Source organism: Vicugna pacos, chromosome 15 (assembly GCF_048564905.1).
Source record: "Vicugna pacos chromosome 15, VicPac4, whole genome shotgun sequence".
Taxonomy (NCBI): domain Eukaryota; kingdom Metazoa; phylum Chordata; class Mammalia; order Artiodactyla; family Camelidae; genus Vicugna; species Vicugna pacos.
In genome coordinates, this window is record NC_133001.1 from 8,419,300 (window position 1) to 8,439,284 (window position 19,985).

General features: G+C 54.3%; 2 protein-coding genes and 1 long non-coding RNA gene across 3 annotated transcripts; 1 reads left to right on the plus strand and 2 right to left on the minus strand.

Moving 5' to 3' along the window:
* Positions 1 to 517: 517 nt before the first annotated feature.
* Positions 518 to 3,543, minus strand: LOC140685852 (uncharacterized). The gene is made up of 2 exons (XR_012059284.1): positions 3,468 to 3,543; positions 518 to 874 (listed from the first exon to the last, which is right to left on the minus strand). It is a non-coding gene; the product is annotated as an uncharacterized lncRNA (long non-coding RNA).
* A 2,085-nt stretch (positions 3,544 to 5,628) lies between these two features.
* TEX261 (testis expressed 261) lies at positions 5,629 to 11,543 on the plus strand. The gene is made up of 6 exons (XM_072937585.1): positions 5,629 to 5,788; positions 6,694 to 6,773; positions 7,935 to 8,088; positions 9,895 to 9,962; positions 10,643 to 10,745; positions 10,912 to 11,543. The coding sequence occupies exons 1-6, from the start codon at positions 5,719 to 5,721 to the stop codon at positions 11,025 to 11,027; spliced, it is 591 nt and encodes a 196-aa protein (XP_072793686.1). The 5' UTR covers positions 5,629 to 5,718; the 3' UTR covers positions 11,028 to 11,543.
* A 2,059-nt stretch (positions 11,544 to 13,602) lies between these two features.
* Positions 13,603 to 19,757, minus strand: ANKRD53 (ankyrin repeat domain 53). Its single transcript, XM_072937584.1, has 7 exons — positions 19,719 to 19,757; positions 19,087 to 19,639; positions 18,754 to 18,900; positions 18,298 to 18,497; positions 17,052 to 17,216; positions 16,539 to 16,659; positions 13,603 to 14,979 (listed from the first exon to the last, which is right to left on the minus strand). Exons 2-7 carry the CDS (start codon positions 19,273 to 19,275, stop codon positions 14,251 to 14,253), a joined length of 1,551 nt encoding a protein of 516 aa, XP_072793685.1. The 5' UTR covers positions 19,276 to 19,639; positions 19,719 to 19,757; the 3' UTR covers positions 13,603 to 14,250.
* Between the last annotated feature and the right edge of the window lie 228 nt (positions 19,758 to 19,985).

Below are 19,985 nucleotides of genomic sequence, written 5' to 3' on the forward strand. Positions count from 1 at the left end.
TGTCTCTTCTCTATGGGAGTAAAGTGTTGTGCCATCAGCGCTTGAGTGGGTCGTGTTTTCCTTGACGATTGCAACACCAAGATGCCATGGGCAGAAGTGCTGGGACTTCTGTTCTGGTGGCTGACAGTGTGGTGCTCTTTGCTGCCCTCCATGTTGTTGAAGTCTTCCCCTGGCACTAGTTACCAGTACACGGTACTGTGGTTACGCATGTGGGTACTGGTGCCCGGAAGACTGAAGACTGAGGTGACCAATTGACCCAAGTTTGCCCATGACTTTCCTGCCCGTGGTCCTGAAAGTCCTGTGTCCTGGTTGGTCACCCAGTCTGGGACTAACTGGCTGTGTGATCTTGATCAAATTACCTAACCTCTCTGTGCCCCCAGATTCCTCCTCTGTAAAATGGGTGTGAAAATAATACCTACTTTTTAGAATTTTCAAGAGGATTAAGTGAAAGTGTTTCTGTAAAGGACCTAGCTCGGGGCCTGGCAGAAAGACGTGTTCAGCAAATATCAGCCATGAATAACCACATTATATTAGATTTATAGACTTTTTCTGGGGACTCCTACAGGGGGAAACTGGATCATTCCGTTCAGTAGAAGGAAATATTGCCTCACAGATTACAGAATAGATAGTTGCCAAGATGTTCAAATAAAGGCTGATGGTGGGCCTGCGCTGTGCGGTGGAACTTCCTCCTGGCCCCTTTATTTCTTAGTCTTTTGGTTGATTCATCTCAGCGTCCTCCTTTTCTCCTTGAGGAGGGCAGCAGGCTTGTCAGAGAGAGCTGTCCCTTTTCTTCTAATCAGGATTTCCTGCCATGGGAGGCCACTCGGAGCTGCTTGAATTGACAGGCAGACACTCCAGCCACGATTCTAGGGATCTGGGTTAGGCAGAGGCAGAGCGAACACAAACAGCCGTCTAATGGGGCTGCCTCCTCCTTGGAGAGGAGCTCCCAGCCCTGCCTGGGCCTCCATCAGCCAGCTGCTTCCCCACAACCCTGCTCAGGGGCTCTTCCTTGTGTGTGTGTGTGTGTGTGTGTGTGTGTGTGTGAGAGAGAGAGAGAGAGAGCGCGAGCTGCAAGGGTTTCCAGTGGTGTGTGCAAAGCCTCAGAGCACTCCCTCCCCCTGCCTTGTTCTTTCCCGTCATTCCCCAGCCTCACGCCTTCACAAGCCCCCTCCCCTCTTCCCAGTCCTCTCAGGCCCAGTAGCTTAGCTGAAAACAACGCTGAGGCAATTAACAGAGCCCTTTGAGGACTTGCCACCAGAAAGCTCTTTGACTCAGCCACCTGAGTTGGGCCCCCAGGCCTGTGATGGGATGGGGGAGGAGTGCCAGGGACACCAGGGCTTCCCGGGTGGGGACAGCGGCAGAGCAGAGACACAGGCTCAGGAGGCCCAGGTGACGTGGGCATATGGATTATGTGGACGTAGCAGTGGTCACTGTCCTTTATGGTTTGTGGCGTCTCTCTTCCTAGAATTTTACTCTGGCTGACCCGCTGCAGAATCAAGACTATGAGGTGAGATGCCAAACAGGAAAGCTGCTGACTACATGGACCATCACAGGACAAATTTTCCTCTAGGATGTGGGCACCTTAGAGAGGGGACATCATGTGGCGACACTGTATGTATTAGGGATAGAGCGGGAATGGGGCTGGCATGTGCCCTTAAATCTTCCTGCCCCAACACGGCGCTTCTGTTGTGGCTGCCAGGGAAAGAGGCAAGAGATAGCCAGGGGGAGAAGAGGAAGCAGAGAGAAGAGCGGCCTGGGTCTCCAGCCCTGTCTCTGCCTTCACGGTGTCTCTCACAAAACAACCACTGCTTGTAGCCAGACCAGGGCTAGCCCTCCTGGTCCTCACTCTAACACTGGCAGTGGGGCTCCCAGTTGTCTCTGGAAATTCCTTCAATAGGCTTTGAACTGGCCCTGGCTTTGGTCCTCTTCAGCTCCTCTGGATGCCACTAGGGGGCAGCAGAGAACATAGCCGGCTGGGGGAACTTGAGCCACACACTCCTACACTCCTACACTCCCCAGCCTTTTCATTCCACACTTCCCTGCCCTTCCCTGCTCAGGCCCGAGCCACTGGGACCACAGAACCAACTAAATGCCTGTTCTCGGCCTTGGGTGCAGTGAAGGTGTTAAGTCTGCGAGAGTGTGAGAAAGTTAGCTGGTGAAAACACTGGAGGGGACCAGAGGTGAAAAGAGGTGGCCAAAGCCAGAACCTGAGGTGTATTCATTAACTTCTATAAGGATAAAGTAGAGGGGTAAGAGAAAGAGCCAGGGGACCAGGCAGGGAGATGAAGCAGGGCCCAGCCCACTGGCCAATGGCATCTGAGGACCAGGCAGGCAGAATCGCCGACAGCAAAGGCACGTTACTTTAGGAGACCAGAGAAAGCCACAGTCAGACAGTCCAGATTCAAACCCCAGCTCCTCCAAGTACTAGCTGTGTGACCTAAGATAAGGTACTGAACCTCTCTGAGGCTCGGTTTCTTATCTGTGAAATGGAGACAGTAACAGCATTTTCTGATCCACTAGATGTGAGTGCTAAATGGGTTGAAACACAAATCACTTAGAACAGTGTCTGGCACAGAGGAAGAACACTATACATGCACTTGTGTGCATTTATAGAAACACTATAAAAAGAAACAAGAAGCAGTCACTGTTTTCTGCAGAAGAGATCCATATGATGTTGAAAGAGCTAGTTTCCCTAGAACATCCTCATGAGATGTATGGGAATGGGTCCCCACACTTGCAGGCATCAAATGGTAATATATGAGTGTGTGAGTCAGTCAAGTTAAGGGAGCACGTGTAACACTGGTGTAAGTGTATGGTGTCACTGAGGTCTGACAATGTGTAAATCAATAAAGCTTTGAATCTACAAATCTTTTCACTCTTGAGTCCCGTGAATTGAGCATGGGAGCCCTCCTGCTCCCTCCCATCCCTCCTTCAAGAGAGGCTGGGTTTTTTTCATCCTTATGACCTCCTGCCTGAGCTTGGGTCCCAAAGAGCATCCCTGAGCCTGCCTTGCCCTGCACTGTAGGGCCGGTGAAGCAGATGGGAGTCAGTGCCTCTGGCTTGCTTCTCACAGAGCACAGGCTTCTCCCTTCCTGCTGGCCCAGAGGAAATGCAAATCCAGGGGCCAGTTTTGGCTCTAAGATGATGGAGAAGTGAAAGTGCCCAGCTCTGGAATAACAATCCTGAATCAGTCATCTGAATGAGCTCAACATTTTTGGACCTCAAATTTCCTTATCTACAATTCTGGAGAGGGGAGGGAGGATACTTTTGTAATAATTTTCCTCCTTCCCTGGGAGGATAATGGTTAGGAAAAATTAAGACTGGTGGAGATTTTATTGTGCTTCTATTGACTGATGCTTCTATGTCTCAAATACAAACTCCCCAGTAGAAAAGACCTGACCATGAAGCTCCCCTATTGGGCCAATCAGAGGTGACTGGGTCACATGATCCAAGATTAGCCAACTTACCTGTAAGGTGCCACAGGCTTTTCTCACAAAGGGACTGAGCGATGACAGTTTGAGGCATCCTAGCAGGTCCAGCATACTACAAACATTTAAATATTCAACTTAATTTATGAGTAAGTAATATATTTACATAGTTCAATGTTTTAAGGATATATATATTGGGCATAGAGTGGAAACGCCCTCTCTTTCTCTTGAACCCCACTCTTTCTCTTCCTACCAAGCAAGCAAAGTTACTGTTTTCTAATGGATCCTTCTGGAGATATTCCATATAAAGAAATATCTATGCAGACAGATACTTCCTCTCCATTCTTTTGCTTTTTTCCAAGAGGGCATCCTTCTGATGTGGGTACATGAAGAACATCCCCAATTGTATTTGACTCTGCTTTATGATGTACCAAAACGCACTTGCCCAGTTTCCTATTCATGAACATTTAAGTTGTTTTCAGTCTCCTGGTTTGTTCTTTCTAGTGACCATCCCCCATCCTGCAGCTATTCGGGAGCCCAACAAGAGTCACCTCATTAGAACGAAAGATGCTCCCATCACCCAGGAAATTCCAAAAGATTTCAGAGCTCTGTGTCAGGAACTGGGGGCAAAGACCATATATAAGAATATACATATTCTTATTATGTCACTGGTAGGTAGTTATTAGGTTTTATGTTGGATCTGCTTATTTATGCATTAATAAAGAAGCATATATATTACTATATCAGTTTTCTAAAAAAAATTTTGATATCTGTATTTCAATATAATTCCTTTGTAATCTTATGTATTTTTTAATCATGGCAAACTATACATAACACAAAATTTACCATTTTAACCATTTTAAGTGTACAAATCAGTGGCTTTAAGTACATTCACAATGTTGTGCAACCATCACTACCATCCATCTCCAGAACTTTTTCATCTTAAAACTGAAACTCTGTACCCATTAAATAACTCCTTATTACCCTGCCCAGTCCCTTCCCCATCCCATCACCATCGTACTTTCTGTCTCTATGATTTTGACTACCCAGATGAGTAGACTCATACTGTATTTGTCCTTTTGTGTCTGGTTTATTTTACTTAGCATAATGTCCTCAAGGTTCATCCATGTTATAACATGTATCAGAATTTCCTGTATTTTTAAGGCTGAATAATATTCCATTGTATGAATATGCCATTTTGTTTATCCATTCATCTGTTGGACATTTGAGTTGTTTCCACCTTTTGACTGTTGCAAACAATGCTGCCATGAACATGGGTGAGCAAAAATCTCTTTGAATCCCTGCTTTCAGTACTTTTGGGTGTATACCCAGGAGTGGAATTTCTCGATAAGATGGTAATTCTGTTTAAATTTTTTGAGGAATATATATTTATTTTTATGCATGAAAGATATTCTGAGGTAAGAAACATACCAGACTCCCGTTTCACATACGTTGTTTTTGCATGCCTGTCTCCACCACTAGATGGGGGACTTCTTGATAAGGGCTGCCCTGCACCTTGGGCCCCCTCAGCTCTCCCAGAGGCACAGTAAACGCATTCAGCGCCTAGTGGGCGAACACAGCCGAGAGGGAGATTTTGGCTTAAGGATGACTCTTCAAAGGCGCCCCAATTTCAATCTGTGCCACTTCCTAGACGTATAACCCAATGCAAAGGAAACTTCCTTGGCCGCGGCTTCCCCATCCATAAAATGATCTACATCATCGGATTAATTTCCGTGAACTTACAGCCTGGCCTTTAGCACGGTGCCTGGCACACGTTAGGCACTCAACAGTTTTGTCACTGTAACCTGCGGTAGCAAGAGAAAGCGCTGAGGGCAGACCGCCTGGGGGCTTGCGGCCGGAGGTGGCTGGGGAGAAGGCCGGCGGCCCTCCCCTGCCCTGGACCCCACTCCGGGCTGGCGCGGGAGTGCATAGGGAGGGCCGGAGGCTACCTTCCGAGCTTCTGTACCAGCGCCGTGCCGCGCCCCGCCCCTGAGGACCTTCTAGCCTCCCCAGGGCCGCAGAGGCGACCGTCCCCCTCGGTGCAGCCCTGGGAGCCTGTCGGGTAGCGGGCGCGCGCCGCTCCGGGCAGCAGCAGTTGACCCTCCGCGCCGGCAGGCGGCGCTCGTCCGGGCCCGGCCGGGGGCGGTGCTCGGGCCGGGCTGCTCTCGGCGGCGGCGCACGGCCGTCCGCGGGGCGGGGACGCGGCGGCGGTGGCGGCGGCTCTGTGTCGCCGGGGCCCGAGCGCGCAGGCCCGTCCCGGCGGTCGGGGGGCGGGCGGGGCGGGGGCGCCATGTGGTTCATGTACGTGCTGAGTTGGCTGTCGCTCTTCATCCAGGTGGCCTTCATCACGCTCGCCGTCGGTGAGAGTGCGCGACCCCGGCCCGCGCGGGCTCCCGCCCCGGCATCTGTTCCGCCGGGGGTCGCATCACGAGGGCGCCGGAGCGACCCGGGGATCCCCCGCCTGGTCTTCCCGGGCGTCGCATCCCCTCTCCTGTCCCCCCTGGTCCTGCCCCCTCCTCCTGCCCCCAGCAGCCCAGCCTGACCGCGGGTGCGCCCCAGCGCTGCCCGGGAGAGGCTGACTCAAGTGCTCCTTGCCCGCGCACCGCCAACCGCTGCTGCGCTCACCCTCGCAGGGCCGAACTTTCCCCCGACACCTACCGCCGCCCTTTCGCCTCGGGCCCGTCGTGATTACTACACTCTCTGACTTTGACATGCTTTCCGCTTCTGGCTAGTTCCTACTCTTGATTTCAGCCGAGATCTCACCTCCTCCGGGAAGCCCTCCTTATGGGGTTTAATGGCTCAGCAGTGCCCAGTACTTTCCCTGAAGTAGCACTTGTCACGCTGGGATCGTCTGACTTCCCTCCGCCCTCAGCAACACCCTCCCAGCCCCCACTCCCGCTAAGCTGTGTCAGGGATGGTGCCTTGTCTGTCTCCTCGTCCTGTAGTCTCAGCACTTGGCCCACACTAAGTGCCAACAGATAGTTAATGAATGAGTGAATGAAATCCCTATTTATGGGCCAGAGGTTAGGTTCGTGCTGAGGCATCAAAAAGTGAGGTTTTCATTCACATTTATGAAATCTCTCCTTACTGCCCCGACAAAGTGTTACTTCAGACTTGGGAGGGTAACACATGGGTTGTTTAGTTTGTTCCTTAGTGGAGTCCATGAAGGGTGGGTGGGGACTCAGCTGCAGAGAGAGGGATGAGCAGGACGGTGGGCGTGACCCTGGCTAATGTTCTCCGTGCTTACCCCCCTCCCCCCCAACAGCGGCCGGACTCTATTACCTGGCAGAACTGATAGAAGAGTACACAGTGGCCACCAGCAGGATCATAAAATACATGATCTGGGTAAGTGGCAGCTTTCCCCGAGGAATCCCCCTCAGTCTTTTGCTCTGCCTCAAAAGGAGGAAGTGGGGAAAGTTTGGCATGGGTGATGAGACCTCTGTCCGTGCTGTTTCCTGAGGGTCCCACCCCCACCTCCCTGCCCTGTACCTTTTACCCTGGGTCTGCTCTCCTGGGCCCAGGTCTTCCCTGTCCTCCTTCCCCAGGTGGCATCGTTTCACTGCATGCCTCGTTCTTGGCTCCCTAAGGAGAGAGTGCCCGTTCTCTGTTGACAGGACTGTGGCTTTGCCTTTGCTTGGCCATCTTCAATTGTCTTAGCCCTCTGCTTTACTCACAGCGTTTAGAACTGAGAGGAACCCTAAGAACAGTTTTGAGTACTTGTTCATTGCCCTCTAATTGGATCAAATGACTTACTCTAAGAAGGAGACACCTTCCCTGGCCCAGGCCCTGCCCTGCCCAGGGCTCATGGAAGGCTTCTCTTCCTGAGGACACAATCCTTGTCATAGATGTCAAGGCCACGGGAGTGACTCCTGGTGGATAGATTTCTGCAGCTGCAGGAAAGGTTGGGGTGGGGCTGGGGGCACACTGGGACAGGAGGAGTCCAGTGCCTCTCAAGTCACCTGGTATAAGCAGCCACTTCCACTCTGGGCATGGCCTGGGGCAGGGAGTCAGTGGTGGAGACAAGACTGTAGCTCTGGGTTCGGAGGTCCAGGTCATGGGTGTTGGTGCAGGAATTAGACCTTCATTCAACCACCTGCCTGCTACTTGTTAAGCACTGACGACTATAAGTCCTTCAGAACAATGTTTTTCAAATTGCAAGTATGATTCATTATTGGGTTTGTGTAATCAGTTCAGTAGGTCATTATCAGCATTTTAAAAAAAAGGAATGGAAAAGACTTGAATTGAAATTTGAGATTTGATCATATATATGTGAGTGTGTGTGTGTGTGTGTGTGTGTTTTGAGATCACGTGTTTTTCTTTCTGTGGGTTGCTGTCAAAGAAACTTTGAGAATGGCATTAAAAGATGCTGCCCTTTGGGAGCTGAGAGACTAGTTGGGGAAACAAGGAGAGACTGATGCATGAACACAGTGAGTAGGCTGGGGTTAGTGAGTCCAGGAAGGCTGCCTGGAAGAGGCTCCCTGCACTGTGTGCCTCTGGTTGTTTCAGTTCTCCACAGCCGTGCTGATTGGCCTCTACGTTTTTGAGCGCTTCCCTACCTGCATGATTGGCGTGGGCCTCTTCACCAACCTTGTCTACTTTGGCCTCCTCCAGACCTTCCCCTTCATCATGCTGACCTCGCCTAACTTCATCCTGTCGTGCGGTGAGAGGGGACAGAATGGGGAGGCAGCTGAGGTGGTTGAATGTGCCAAGCTCAATCTGGGATGCTGAGGGGGACATAAAGACAAGAGGCAAAGCACTGAGGTTCCCCAGGAGGCCAGGCGGATTGGAGGATGGGGTTCTCACACATGAGAAGCTTAGAGCTCACTTTGTCACTAGTGACTAGAATTTAGGGGGATGGGATACTCAGAAAGAGAGGGCTTTCCCAGGGAGGTAAGTTTGATGAAGGGTTTGAGAAGGACAGAGAGGTGGGTTGGCTGAGAAGTTATAGCCCCTAAGAAACCACTTGACCGGAGACAGCCCAAAGCCCTTCCCCCGGCCTGCAAGCAGCTCCCCGTCCAGTCCTCTGGCCCACAGTTACGACTGAGACGAGCCTCATGGGGCCGTGGGTCTCCCTGCAGACAGCTGCCTGGGGGTGACAGGCGTGTTTGGAGGACCCTGGCCTTCCTGCCTTTCCTCTGCCACCGGTTTCTTCCCCCGGGGAGTCATCTCCCCTTTCTGACCTTGGCTTCTCCATCTGGTCAGGGATATTTGGGAGACTCATTGGGCCCACAGGTGCTTATAGATATTTATAGTTATTCCCAGGAAAGGTTCTAGAAAATACTTGGTTATCGAGATTGCCTTTTCTCCCGTTAATCATTATTAGTCTGGTTAAGACACCAGGTGGAATTGGGGTTTTCTTAGAGCTACTTTTCTGTTTCTGTGAGAGAACCTGGAAAGAGAAGGTTGCTCATAAGGAGGGCACAGTGTTAAAGCCAGGACTGAGTGCCCCGGTGCGAGGAGTCCTTCCCTGGAGACCAGACCCCTTTTGCATCTTCCCTGGGGAGGGTGTGCCCAGCAGTGAGCTCCCCCCGCTTCCCTTTGTCACTCCCCTGCCTTGCCCTCTAGATGAGGTATCTGAAGGTCTGCGGGCATCAGGCAGAGCCCCATCCTCCAGCACCCACTAGCCCCAGGTGGGCCAGGCAGGGTGGAGCTGCGGTCTTCGCCTTAGAAGGGGGAAGGCAAGCGAGGAGAAAAGAGAAAAGAGGCCTGACAGTCCGCTGTGAGGTGTGTGTGAGGGGGGTTGGGCTGAGGGGCTGCTTTGTTCTGGTGCCTGCCCTTCACCTCCCCGTGGGAACCGGAGGAGGGCCTGTCTCCGAGCAGCAGGTCCCCCGGATCTGTGCACGCATGCGCGCGCGCTCTCTCAAGTTCAGTTGCACACTAAGGGGGTGGGGAGGGGTCATCTAGAACATCCAGTTCAGACCAGTGAACCTTACCCTGGGGCAGGATGAGAAAGGACCCTCTTCCCCAGAATTTTGAGAAGCCCTAAGGCTGCACCCCGAAGCCTCTAGCCAGCTGCCCTTTATTCCTGAGGAGCGAGAGCCTCTCTGTTTGCTGCCCAGCTGGGAGTGTGCGATCTGCACACCCATGACTTCCTCCGCCCACTGCCCACGGAGAGCGCACCGCAGGGCTCACCCCCACTAAAAACCAGGTTAATCGGCACGGTGCTTCGGATTATGAACACTGAAGTCTCATTTCTACAACATTCAAGGAGCTTTTTTTTTAACCTACTTCTAACTTTGCTAATAAATTAGCCCTCTGCAGTGGGCAGGTGGGGGCCAATTCTTCCATTTTCACAAATGGGAAGCTGAGTTCTGGAGAGCAGTGTGTTTGGGCCGAAGCTATACCCTGAGTCGGGCGCGAAGTCAGGACTAAGACTGGGGCCTCCAGCGTCCAGGGCCTTGGGAAGGTTAGAGGTCCAGCTTTCCGCCAGCCCCCCGAACTAACTGGCTCTTCGTTCCCTCAACAGGGCTAGTGGTGGTGAATCATTACCTGGCGTTTCAGTTTTTTGCGGAGGAGTATTATCCTTTCTCAGAGGTAAGGAGTGCTCAGTACGTCAGCCTGTTCCCAGCGACAGAGGGAGTAAATGGCACTGGCGTGATGTCTTTGTGAACTCAGCTATGATTTGAAGCTGAGTCTTTTCAGGGATAACAGATTTTTTAAAAACAGTGTAGATGCTTTTTGAAGCAGTGTGGTTGGGAAGCAGGGATCCCTTTGGCTGAGGTGGGGACGACACTGCTCTCTCCCAGTCAGTCCTTTGGGTCTCCCAGGATCCCAGCCTAAGGTCCTGAGGTCAGGAAGGGGCGGTGAGTGGCCTGGTTGGCACAGACCTCATAGGGCAGGACTGGGCTGAGTTTGAACTCAGCTGCTGCTCCAGTTTGAACCTGGGGGAAGAACAAGGTCTCTTCTTTAGGGAATGTGGGTCAGTCATACTTTTGCCCTCCATCTGCCTCCTTCAGTTCAGAGGAGTTGCTGTCCTAGTGACCAGGATCTGGGGATCGTGGCCGCTTGGTCATCTTCAGCCTCCACCTTTCCCCACTGATTTTCTCCATGTCTGGGGATGTCCTGTCTCTGCTTCCTGGGCCCTGCCCCTTCACGGATCAGGTGTGGGCTCTTTGGTGCACGTTTAACCACCTCGCCGAGATGCACGGTGGCCACCCTTGGCCCACCCTTGGCACCCGCAGGGGTACCCTCTTCTCAGTGTCTCTTGTTGCCAGGTCCTGGCCTATTTCACTTTCTGTCTGTGGATAATCCCGTTTGCATTCTTTGTGTCACTGTCGGCTGGGGAGAACGTCCTGCCCTCCACCATGCAGCCAGGAGGTGAGAAGGGGTTTGTAAGGGGTCATGGTGGGAGGATGCCAGCGAGGCCTGAGTTGCTGGGGGAGCCGGAGCCCCGCCCAGGGATGGAGACCCTTGGACTCTGGGCAGGCAGAGCTGTGTTCACGATCAGGCACGCACACTTACCTCCCTGCCTGTGTCTCCACAGATGACGTGGTCTCCAACTACTTCACCAAAGGCAAGCGGGGCAAGCGCTTAGGGATCCTGGTTGTCTTCTCCTTCATCAAAGAGGCCATTCTACCCAGTCGGCAGAAGATATACTGACCCCAGGAGAGGGGATGCGGGGGCAGGATCAGGAGACTCAGGTCCCTGGGCCTCTGCACTAGGTGGGGGCCGTCAGCGGGAAGCAGGCCCCCCAGCCCTGGCCCTCTTTCCCTCGACTTCCCCTGACGCCCCCATCCCTACCCTCCTTGGGAGGCTCAGCTTGGCTCAGTCTGATGCTGCCAGAGGCTGGGACCTCAGAGGGCACCAGGGAGGGGGCGGTGCCTGCTTAGCCAGCAGGCCGTGGTCCACCTAGGCGCGCTGAAGCCGAGCTCCTGTGGCCCTCCTGCCCCCTCCTGTGATGGGGCAGGCGTTCTGGCTCAGCCAGGGCAGGCAGGGCGGGGGCCATGAAGCTGGAGAGCAGACAGTGATAAATTCACTGGGCAGATGGCTGTGGGGAGGGGCCATGACTTAGCACTTGCAAGGGAAGTTTTTGCTGTTGAACTGTGATTTCTGTCCAAGTGCTAATTTCCGTTTGAATAAAGATTCTAGGTGGCACTGTTTGCCTTAATGCCCTGATAGTTCATCTTCCTTTCTTCCTGCTGCCCTTCCGCCTTGGACTGGCTTTTCTCTGCCAGGGACTCCTTTTCTGGGTTTGGGTCTTGCCCTTCCGGAGGGACTGCTCTTGTGGCCCTTAGTGGGAAGGGGGCCGAGAGGAGTCGAGCTGGGGAGTCAGGGTGGAGGCAGCCTCTCTTAACCCCCGCCCCTTCCATCTCTTCTTTCCCGGAGGCTCCATGACTGTCAGGCTGGGAGCAGAGAGGGGCCAGTGTGGGACTGGGTTAGATTTTCAGAAGAACATCTACAGTATCCTATTTATATAAATCTTCCCTTGGGGAAGAGGAGCGGTTTCTGGCTGAATTCTATCTTAGGCTCGAGGAGAAACAGAATAAAACTTGGCTTCCAGGCAGCAGCCTGGGCTACAGCCTGTTCTTTGGGAAACGGGACTGGTGCAAGCAGCTGTTTGTCACTCCGAGACCTCACAAGGGCTGGCCCTCTCTTCCAATAGCAGGCAGGCCAGGTCCTGGGCCCAGAGCAGCATTTGTTGACTTTGCACTCCAACTGCAGTGCCTTGCAAGTACTCAGCAGTATGTGTGGGAATGAAGTCCCCAGGAGGGCCATCACTGGCCATGTCCTATACCTCAAAGCAGGGCTGGTAGGTGCAGAGCTGGACTGCACACATGTGGTACTTGTAAGCCACTGGGAAGACCCCTGTGCTTGAAAACCTTTTCTCTACATCCTGCCTCAAGTCCCACCAGAGCCCTCCTTCTCCTTGGCATAGGCACTCCCATTCTCTTCGGAATACCAGCCTCCCCCTTTCCTTTGAAGCAGTAGCATATTTTGACCTCTCAGTGGGACCAAGGCTGCCAGGCCCTTGTGTCCTATGCAGATGAGGGAGGACAAGTCGAGGACCCTGGGGGCCAGTGTTCTCACAGCCGGGCCAGCAGCTGGCCTTGCTCTCCCTTGCTGTCTATCTCTTTGTTCCTCTCCCCAGCGGTGTGGCTTGGCCCCTCCATTCACTCCACTGCCAGTGTCCGGGGGTTGCCAGTGGCCTTGTGCTAAGTCCAGCGGACCCTCTTCCTGCCTTCTCTTACTGGGTCCCTGCCGCACCCGGCAGGGCTGAGCACCCCCGGCTTCCTGAATCGCACCGCCCTAGCACTGCTGTGGCTGGTTCTCATCCCTCTCTGGCTGCTCCTTTCATGGTCCTGTGCAGGCTTCTCTGCTCACCCTGTGCACAGTGGCATTTCTCAGGGTTCTGTCGCGGGCTCCCTAGGGGAGCCCGTGCATGCCAGTGGCGTCAGTTGAGAGGTGGCCTCCGGCCCCAACATCCCTCTTGGTCATCTGAGCCACAGTTCTGCTGCTGTTGGGAGCACAGGCAACTGTCATGGCCCAGGTGGCACATGTTGCTGTCCTCTGCCAATGTGCCTCTTTTGGGTGCCTGCCTTGGCCCCAAGACCACTCAGGAGCCCGACCAGAAACCTGCTTTCTATGCCTGCTTTTCTGTCTCCCCCACATCCAGTCTCCAGAAACTGTCAAGTTTACCCCCTTAACATCCCTTGATTTGAGCGCTCCCACTTTTATCAGCTTTCACCTGGGTTGTTGTGACAGCCTCCTTCTGCTTCTCTGTCCCACAGCCAGAGCTGTCTCTCCCCTGCATAGCTGACCGAGTCACTCTCTGGCTTAAAACCTTCCATGGCTCCCCACTGCCCTCAGGATAAAGTCCAGACCCTTAGCATAGCTGTGAGACTTGTGAGGTCCTGGTTCCTGCTCGCCTCTCTGGTCTCATCACTTGCCACTTTGCACTCTGAGTTTCAGCCTCCTGTGTCCAGAGATGCCACTTTGATTCCCCTTTCTTCTACTCACCTGGGTACCTTCTCTGTCCATTCTCAACTTAGGTTTCACTTCCTCCAAGGATCTTTGAATTTCCCCTCTCCCTCCGGCACGCCACACAGATCACTCTGGACATATCTGCCTGCTTACTGGTCTATCTCCCCACTAGACTGTAAGCTCCTTGAGGGCAGGAACTGTCCTTCAGTTTTTGTATCAGCAGTGCCTAGCTTGGCACCTGGCACGTAGGAAGTACTCAATAAATGTTTGTTTAATGAATGACTTGAAGTGATGTGTACAGGGGACAGCAGGGGATCCAGGATAGCTTCCTGGGGGAAGTTCAAGTGCTTTCATAGTCTCAGACTGAAGCTGTAGGTCCTCCCCCGACTCCAGATAGGCTGCCTGTGCCTCCCTGCACTGCAGAAAGCCCAGTGGCAGCTAGGAGTGAAGGGAAGCCCGTGGCTGTGACACATAAGCTGCCTTCCCCATTCTGGATCTGCAGATGAAGAGTGAGGCCTAGAGGCTGCAGCAGGAAGGACATCATTTGAACAAGAGGCAGAATTTCCCAATGGTCCCTCATCCTGGAATCCATGTCCCTGATGAGTGTTGGAGGGGGCAGTAATGGGGACCCCAGGGTGTCACTTTTACAACGCAAGGGCCCAGGATAGAGATAGATCCCCACTCAGCCTGGGCCACTGCCCTAACTCGGATCTCCTGGGGGTCCAAGAGGTTCCTTTGAGGAGAGAAGGGAAGCCTGGGATCCGGTTCTACTGGGGGAGGTGGCTCCAATCCTTGAGCCAGGGAGTGGGCGGCACTCCTTCCCCCCTCCCCATCCGCAAATGAGTCACCACACCTTAGCCTTCACTGGGAAGCCTCAGGTCCAGAGGCTACCGAAGTAAGTTTAAGTGGGAGGTGGTCTGGGGGAGGGCAGAGTGGGGAGCCTTTGATGGGCTCGCACAGCTGCCAGGAAGGCTTCGTCACATGTCTCTCGCAGGCACATGGTCACAGAGTCGGTCCATAAGGTGCCATCACTACTTTCTGGACCCAAGCGCCGCTTCCGGGGGATGTCTCTCAAGGTGACAGAGAAAAAGTCCTGGGGCACCTTCATCCTGTGTGGCCGCACGGAAGGGAACAGCTCACGGATGATCACCTCTGAAGGCAGCCGAGGCACGGGCGCCACCTGGTGGCCGGACACGGTGTACAGGCTCACACCACCGTGCCCATGGGCCCTCATCTTCAGGAAGTTGCTGAAGTCTTGCTCTGGGCGGGGGTCGGGATGCACGCCCAGGCGGATGCCCTGCGGGTAGCCGATCTGGGTGGTGGGGGGCCTTGCAACTTTGTTGCTGGGATTCCACACCTTGGGCCGCCTGGCGGTGAGCTGCTTGCTGATGGCAGCGGGCGTCACTGAAGGCGGCTTGGGCCCCATCCGTATCAGGCGTTCCTTCGGGGAGAGGTGGAAGCCCTTGGGAGGCCACAGGTCCCCGCGCGTGGGGGTCTTGGAGAGGGCGGTGGCCCGGGGTGGGGTGTGGGGCCCTTGCTGAGTGCTGTGGACCAGGGAGTGTCGTTGAGGCTGCTGCTTGCGATGGAGCCACTTCTTGAAATTAGCTTCTCTCAAAATTTGCTGCTTTGTCTGCAATGTCAGAAGGCACGAGATAGTTATGGAGGGCTGCTCCCCTGTGGTTCTGTGCAAAGGCCCTGTGGCTGCAGCCCTGGAGACCTCAGGTCTGACTGAGTAGATACCTTCCTGCCCTGGTCTGGAGAGAGAAAGCCCTGCCTCGTGGGAGCCCTTGTTCTGATGGGGAGACAACTGTTGCCTGGAGGGGGCACCTGGGCTGGACAGAGCCTCTCCCATAGGGGAGACCCTCAATCTGATGGAGATACAGCCTCTGCTCTAGGTGAGGTCTCCAACTTGAGAGAGGAGACAGTCCCTGCCCTACAGAAAACCTTGAGTCTAGAGGAGGAGAGAAGCCTCCACCCCTGTAAAGGAGTTCCCAGTCTGATGGTGGAGACTTGTCCTCCCCTAAGAGAGTCTCTGGTTTGATGCGGAAAAAGGCACATGAGAAGTGAAACTTATCCTTGACCCGGGAAAGAAAAGCAGAAAAGTCTGGAAGGCCAGGAACTGGGTGGAGCTAAAATGGGCAGGCTTCCTGGAAGTGGTGGGCAATGAGATACAGTTGGCTGGCTCTCTAGGCTGGGTGGTGATGCTCTGTCCTTGCCTCCACCAGAGCTGAACCTTCAACTTATTGTCACAGAACCACCCCCTTCCTCCCTCCCAGTCTCAGTGTCACTTCCCAGACTGTTGCTAAACAACCAGGTGGTTTGGAGATTGACCCAGCTCCAGAGATAGGCTCTGATTAGGCTAAGCCAATCATAATAATTCCATCAGCCTTGCCCCAGACCTCAGTCAGTCAGCACGTGGCTTTCCTTTAGCTCTAGGGATTGGAACATGAATGGACACCTGATGCAATTGAGGCCAATACAAGGGGAGTTCTGCAAGGGGCTTCTGGGAAATTTTAGAGCTGCAAGGACAGATGGGCTTTGCCTCCTCTGGACACATGTGACTGTGAGGACTGGATGACAACACCCACAACAGAGGAGGGTAGGACAGAGAAAGCTGGAGAGGAATGCAGCTGGGACAGAGCTGGAGTACCGGATTTTGCCAGCCCCGAAGCCCTCCCCATTTCTGGGTCCACTTAGGATTCCCAGCATCTTCTTTTTGGGTTTTGTGGTACATGCATCCTATGTAGTTATACCTGCTTGAAATCCTTTACTCTCCTTTTCTTCCCCAGCCAAGGTCTGGCATTGATCTGGCTCCTGCCGGGGCTCTAGCTCGTCGGTGTCCAGCACACATCTGCTTCCCTGGCTGTCCTGAACTTGTACTTGTTGGCATACACTGCACTCTCATGTGCCCCTTTGCCTCTCTACAGGGCTGTGTGTCCCTTCCGCTTGGTCAGCCCTTCCCTGCTTCTTCCTATCACCAGCTGCTGCCCATCTTTAAAGACTTTCCTCAAGCATTATCCCTCTGACACCCTCCTCCTCACAGGAGGGGGGGGGCGAGGGAGGCTCTTTCTGGATGGGACCGCTTCTAGCCACTCTTCTAAGTAACCACACATGTGAGTCCCTGCCGCCCCTGCTCCCACACCTGGACCTCAGCTGGTGCCCGGCGGCCCTGCCTGCCCTACCCCTTACTTCATTCTCAGCCAGGAAGTCCTGCTTCATGAGGACCAGCTGGTCCTTGAGCCTCTTCAGTTTCCCCATTTCACGGGCAAAGACTTTCTTGTCCTTTTTCCACATGGCATCCTTCAAGAACCTGGTGCCAAGGTAGGGGCGTGTCACCCTCTCCCTACCCCCAGTGACTGCGCTTCACCCTGGGCAGCAAAGACTGGCCACAGCCAAGGGCCTAGGTGGGGGTGGGTGGAACTGCCAGAGACAAGATGAGCAAGATGGTCCATACCCACTGCCTGAAGCCCCTCTGACTAACTACTTCCTCTGCAATGAGAGAGGAAAGGGGCTGGATCACCACTCTCCAGCTGAGGAGCCAGGGGCCTCAGGGCAAGGAAGAAGGGAGATGCTAGCCCCTGGGAATAACATCGTGGGGAGGGGCCCCTTCCACAGATCATCCCTGGACGCTCTGAACTGCCCAGCCCTGGGTGAGGGCTCTGGGGAAGGGTGGCAGGCAGGGTTTGGCCTTTACACCCTCACCGGATACAGTCGCGGTGGTTCCATATTCTGCAGTAGTCAATGGGCTTGCAGCCCATGGCATCTTGGGCATGGACGTTGGCGCCATCCTGTACCAGCCGCTTCACGCAGCTCAGCAGGCCCTGGCGGGCTGCCAGGTGCAGGGGTGTGGAGCCGTCGCGTGTCTGACTGTGGAGGGCCCCGCCATGGGGAAGAAGACAGAAAGGAAGGGAAAAAATGGCATCTGCCCGTCAGGTGGGTCGGCAAACCAGCTTCTAGGCCCACTGTTAAATCACCCAGCCCCCTGCTCCTTCCCCACGCCTGGCTACGGCCTGCAGGGCCTGCACGACCCGGGCCCTGCTTCCTCCTCAGCCTCAGTCTCTGACCTCGGCCCACTGTCTCCCAACACGCGGCCTTTGCGCCTCAGCCTGGAACACTTTCCTCTGGCTCTTTGCATGGCTGGCTCACTCTCATCCTCTCCTCAGAGGTAACTGCCCCTTCCACAATAGATCTTCTGCCCATCACCCTGCTTATTCCCTTCATAACCACTTACCACGCTCCATCATTTCCTGCATGTATTCATTTGCTAATTGACTGATCCTGCACTACAGCATCAGCTTCGTGAGGGTAGGGGCCATTCTGTGTGCACTGTTGTAGCCCTCAGCTCTGGCACAGTGCTTAGCACATAGCACATGCGAGATATGTAGCATGGCTGCACGAGTGCATTCTCCTCTATAGCATCCTGGCACGTTTCATGCATTTCTCAATGGTCACAGTCGTCTCCTGCGATAGGCACTGTCATCCCCCTAGATTTCAGTTGAAGACACTGAGGCAGTAGTTCCCAAACTCTGCTGCAAGCTAGAACTGCCTGGGGGTCTTCTGAGTCTTCCAAAGCCCAGGCTACACCCCAGACCAATTAAATGACAGCCTTTGGATTGGAACACAGGCACTGATATTTCTGAAGCTCCCCAGTTGATTCCAGTGCATTAACATGTTTGGGAACCAGAACACGGAGGCTTAGGGTTGAGTGACCTGCCTGAGGTTTTGCTGTCTGCTAGGTGGCAAAGCTGGGATGTGAACTAGGTCTGTCCTCTGCCAAAGTCCGATCTCCTAACTAATACACCATGTGGGCTCTCTGCTGCTTTACGTGGGACCCAATCCTTCTGTCCCCGTAACCCCTCTACCCATCCTGCTTGGATCTGCCTGCCTGAAAGTGGGGTTTCTACCTGCTCAGCCTCCAAGCCACCGTCCCCACACAGGCTGGACTCACGTGTTGAGGGCCGCCCCTTGCGTAATCAGATAGTGAATGCAGGCGAGGGCCATGGCCTCGTTGTTCCATTGGGTGACAAGGTGCAGGGGTGTCTGGCCATTGTTGGTGGGCAGGTCCACGGGAAACTTGTACTCCTCTACCAAGACCTGCAGGCATGCAAGCCTGCCACTCTGGGCTGCAAAGTGGATGGCAGTGAAACCCTGTGGGGGCCAAGGAAGGCAGCAATTTCTTTGGGTTACCCTCCCCCTCTTCCTTGAACCCCTCGGGAACCACACACACCCCTTTCCCAGCCCCGTCTGTGTTCACCCTTCTTCGATCCCCCAAAATGGCCATCTACCCAGAAAAGGACGTCTCCAGATACTCCGCAGTCAGCTCTTCGCGCGGTAAGCGGTCTGTGCGGAGCTCTTTGAGGGGTGGGGGGACTTCCACTCTTGCGCCTGCTTTCTGAGGCCTTACCTTGTCATCCGGCCGCATGTCCCCGCGGTTCAGATTTAGACACATCCGCAGCCATTCCAGGTTGCCCAGGGAGGCCGCGAACAGCTGGGCGGAGCTCCCGATCATCCTCTGGTCGCATTCATCCACCTGGCTCAGCAAGCTGGGGTCCTGGGAGAGGAAGGCGGGAGTGAGCGCCAAGGCATTTTTGGAGCTGGGCCAGGGCGGGCTGGTCGGCAGGACGCTGGGGAAGGGAACCCAGGCCCCGGCCAAGCCCTGCCGGCTCCAGACCCCGCCCTTGCTGGAGGCCCCAGCGGTTCCCGCGCCCCGCCGCCCGCACACCTGGTCCCTGCGCACCTGGGCCCCTGTGCCAAGTTGTCGTGGGTGGCCTTCAGGGGGACTTTCTTCATGGTCCACGTGGAGTTCCCGCTGGCGCTGCGGACCCGGCCTCGGGGCCCAAGGGTAGCTCCCAGGCGAGGGGGCCGGCAGCTGGCCTCCCTGGCGGGGCGGAACCCACGTGCCTCCGAGCCCGCCCTCCCCGCTCATCCTGGAACCTCAGCAAGACTCCACCAGACTTAGCTCCCCTCTCCACCAGACTTAGCTTTTGTTTCTGATTATAACATTAGTTAAGTGCAGACCATCATCAACAGAAAAAAGGACAATGGTGATATTAAAAATCACAGTGCCGCCACCCACGGAAATCACGGTCTGTTAGGATATGTGTATACACGGCGTATACAGTTTTGTGCCTCTTAACATTATAAGCTAGCTGGTCAGTCCACATATTAAACGTATGACCCCACCATAGCCAACGTCATAATGGGTGTGCTGGCATGTCACAAGCGCTGCAGAAAACAAAATGGCTCATCTCTGGTGGTCTTCTCAGGATGCATTCCTAGCTGTAGAATTACTAGGTGAAAGGAATGAACATTTTTTAGCTGTTGCTATGTTTCCAAGCTGCCCTGCAGCAAGACTGTATATTCACTTACACTTTCACCTGCAGTGCAGCTGGTGAGCTGCAAATCAGCTGTGTGACTCTGGTCAAGTAGCTGAGCAATAAATGTTGCTTAAACCAGTGTTGAGTTTACTGAACCATCCACATTCTCACCCCTTCTCTGAAGAAAACAGACTCCAAGCTTATCAGAGGGCTAGTGAGGCCCCAGGGTCAATTCTAGGCGTATCTGGCCACACTGCCCACTTCTAACGACCTTCTCCCCTCTCCACCAGACGTTCCAGGCAGTTCCCCCTGGTAACCT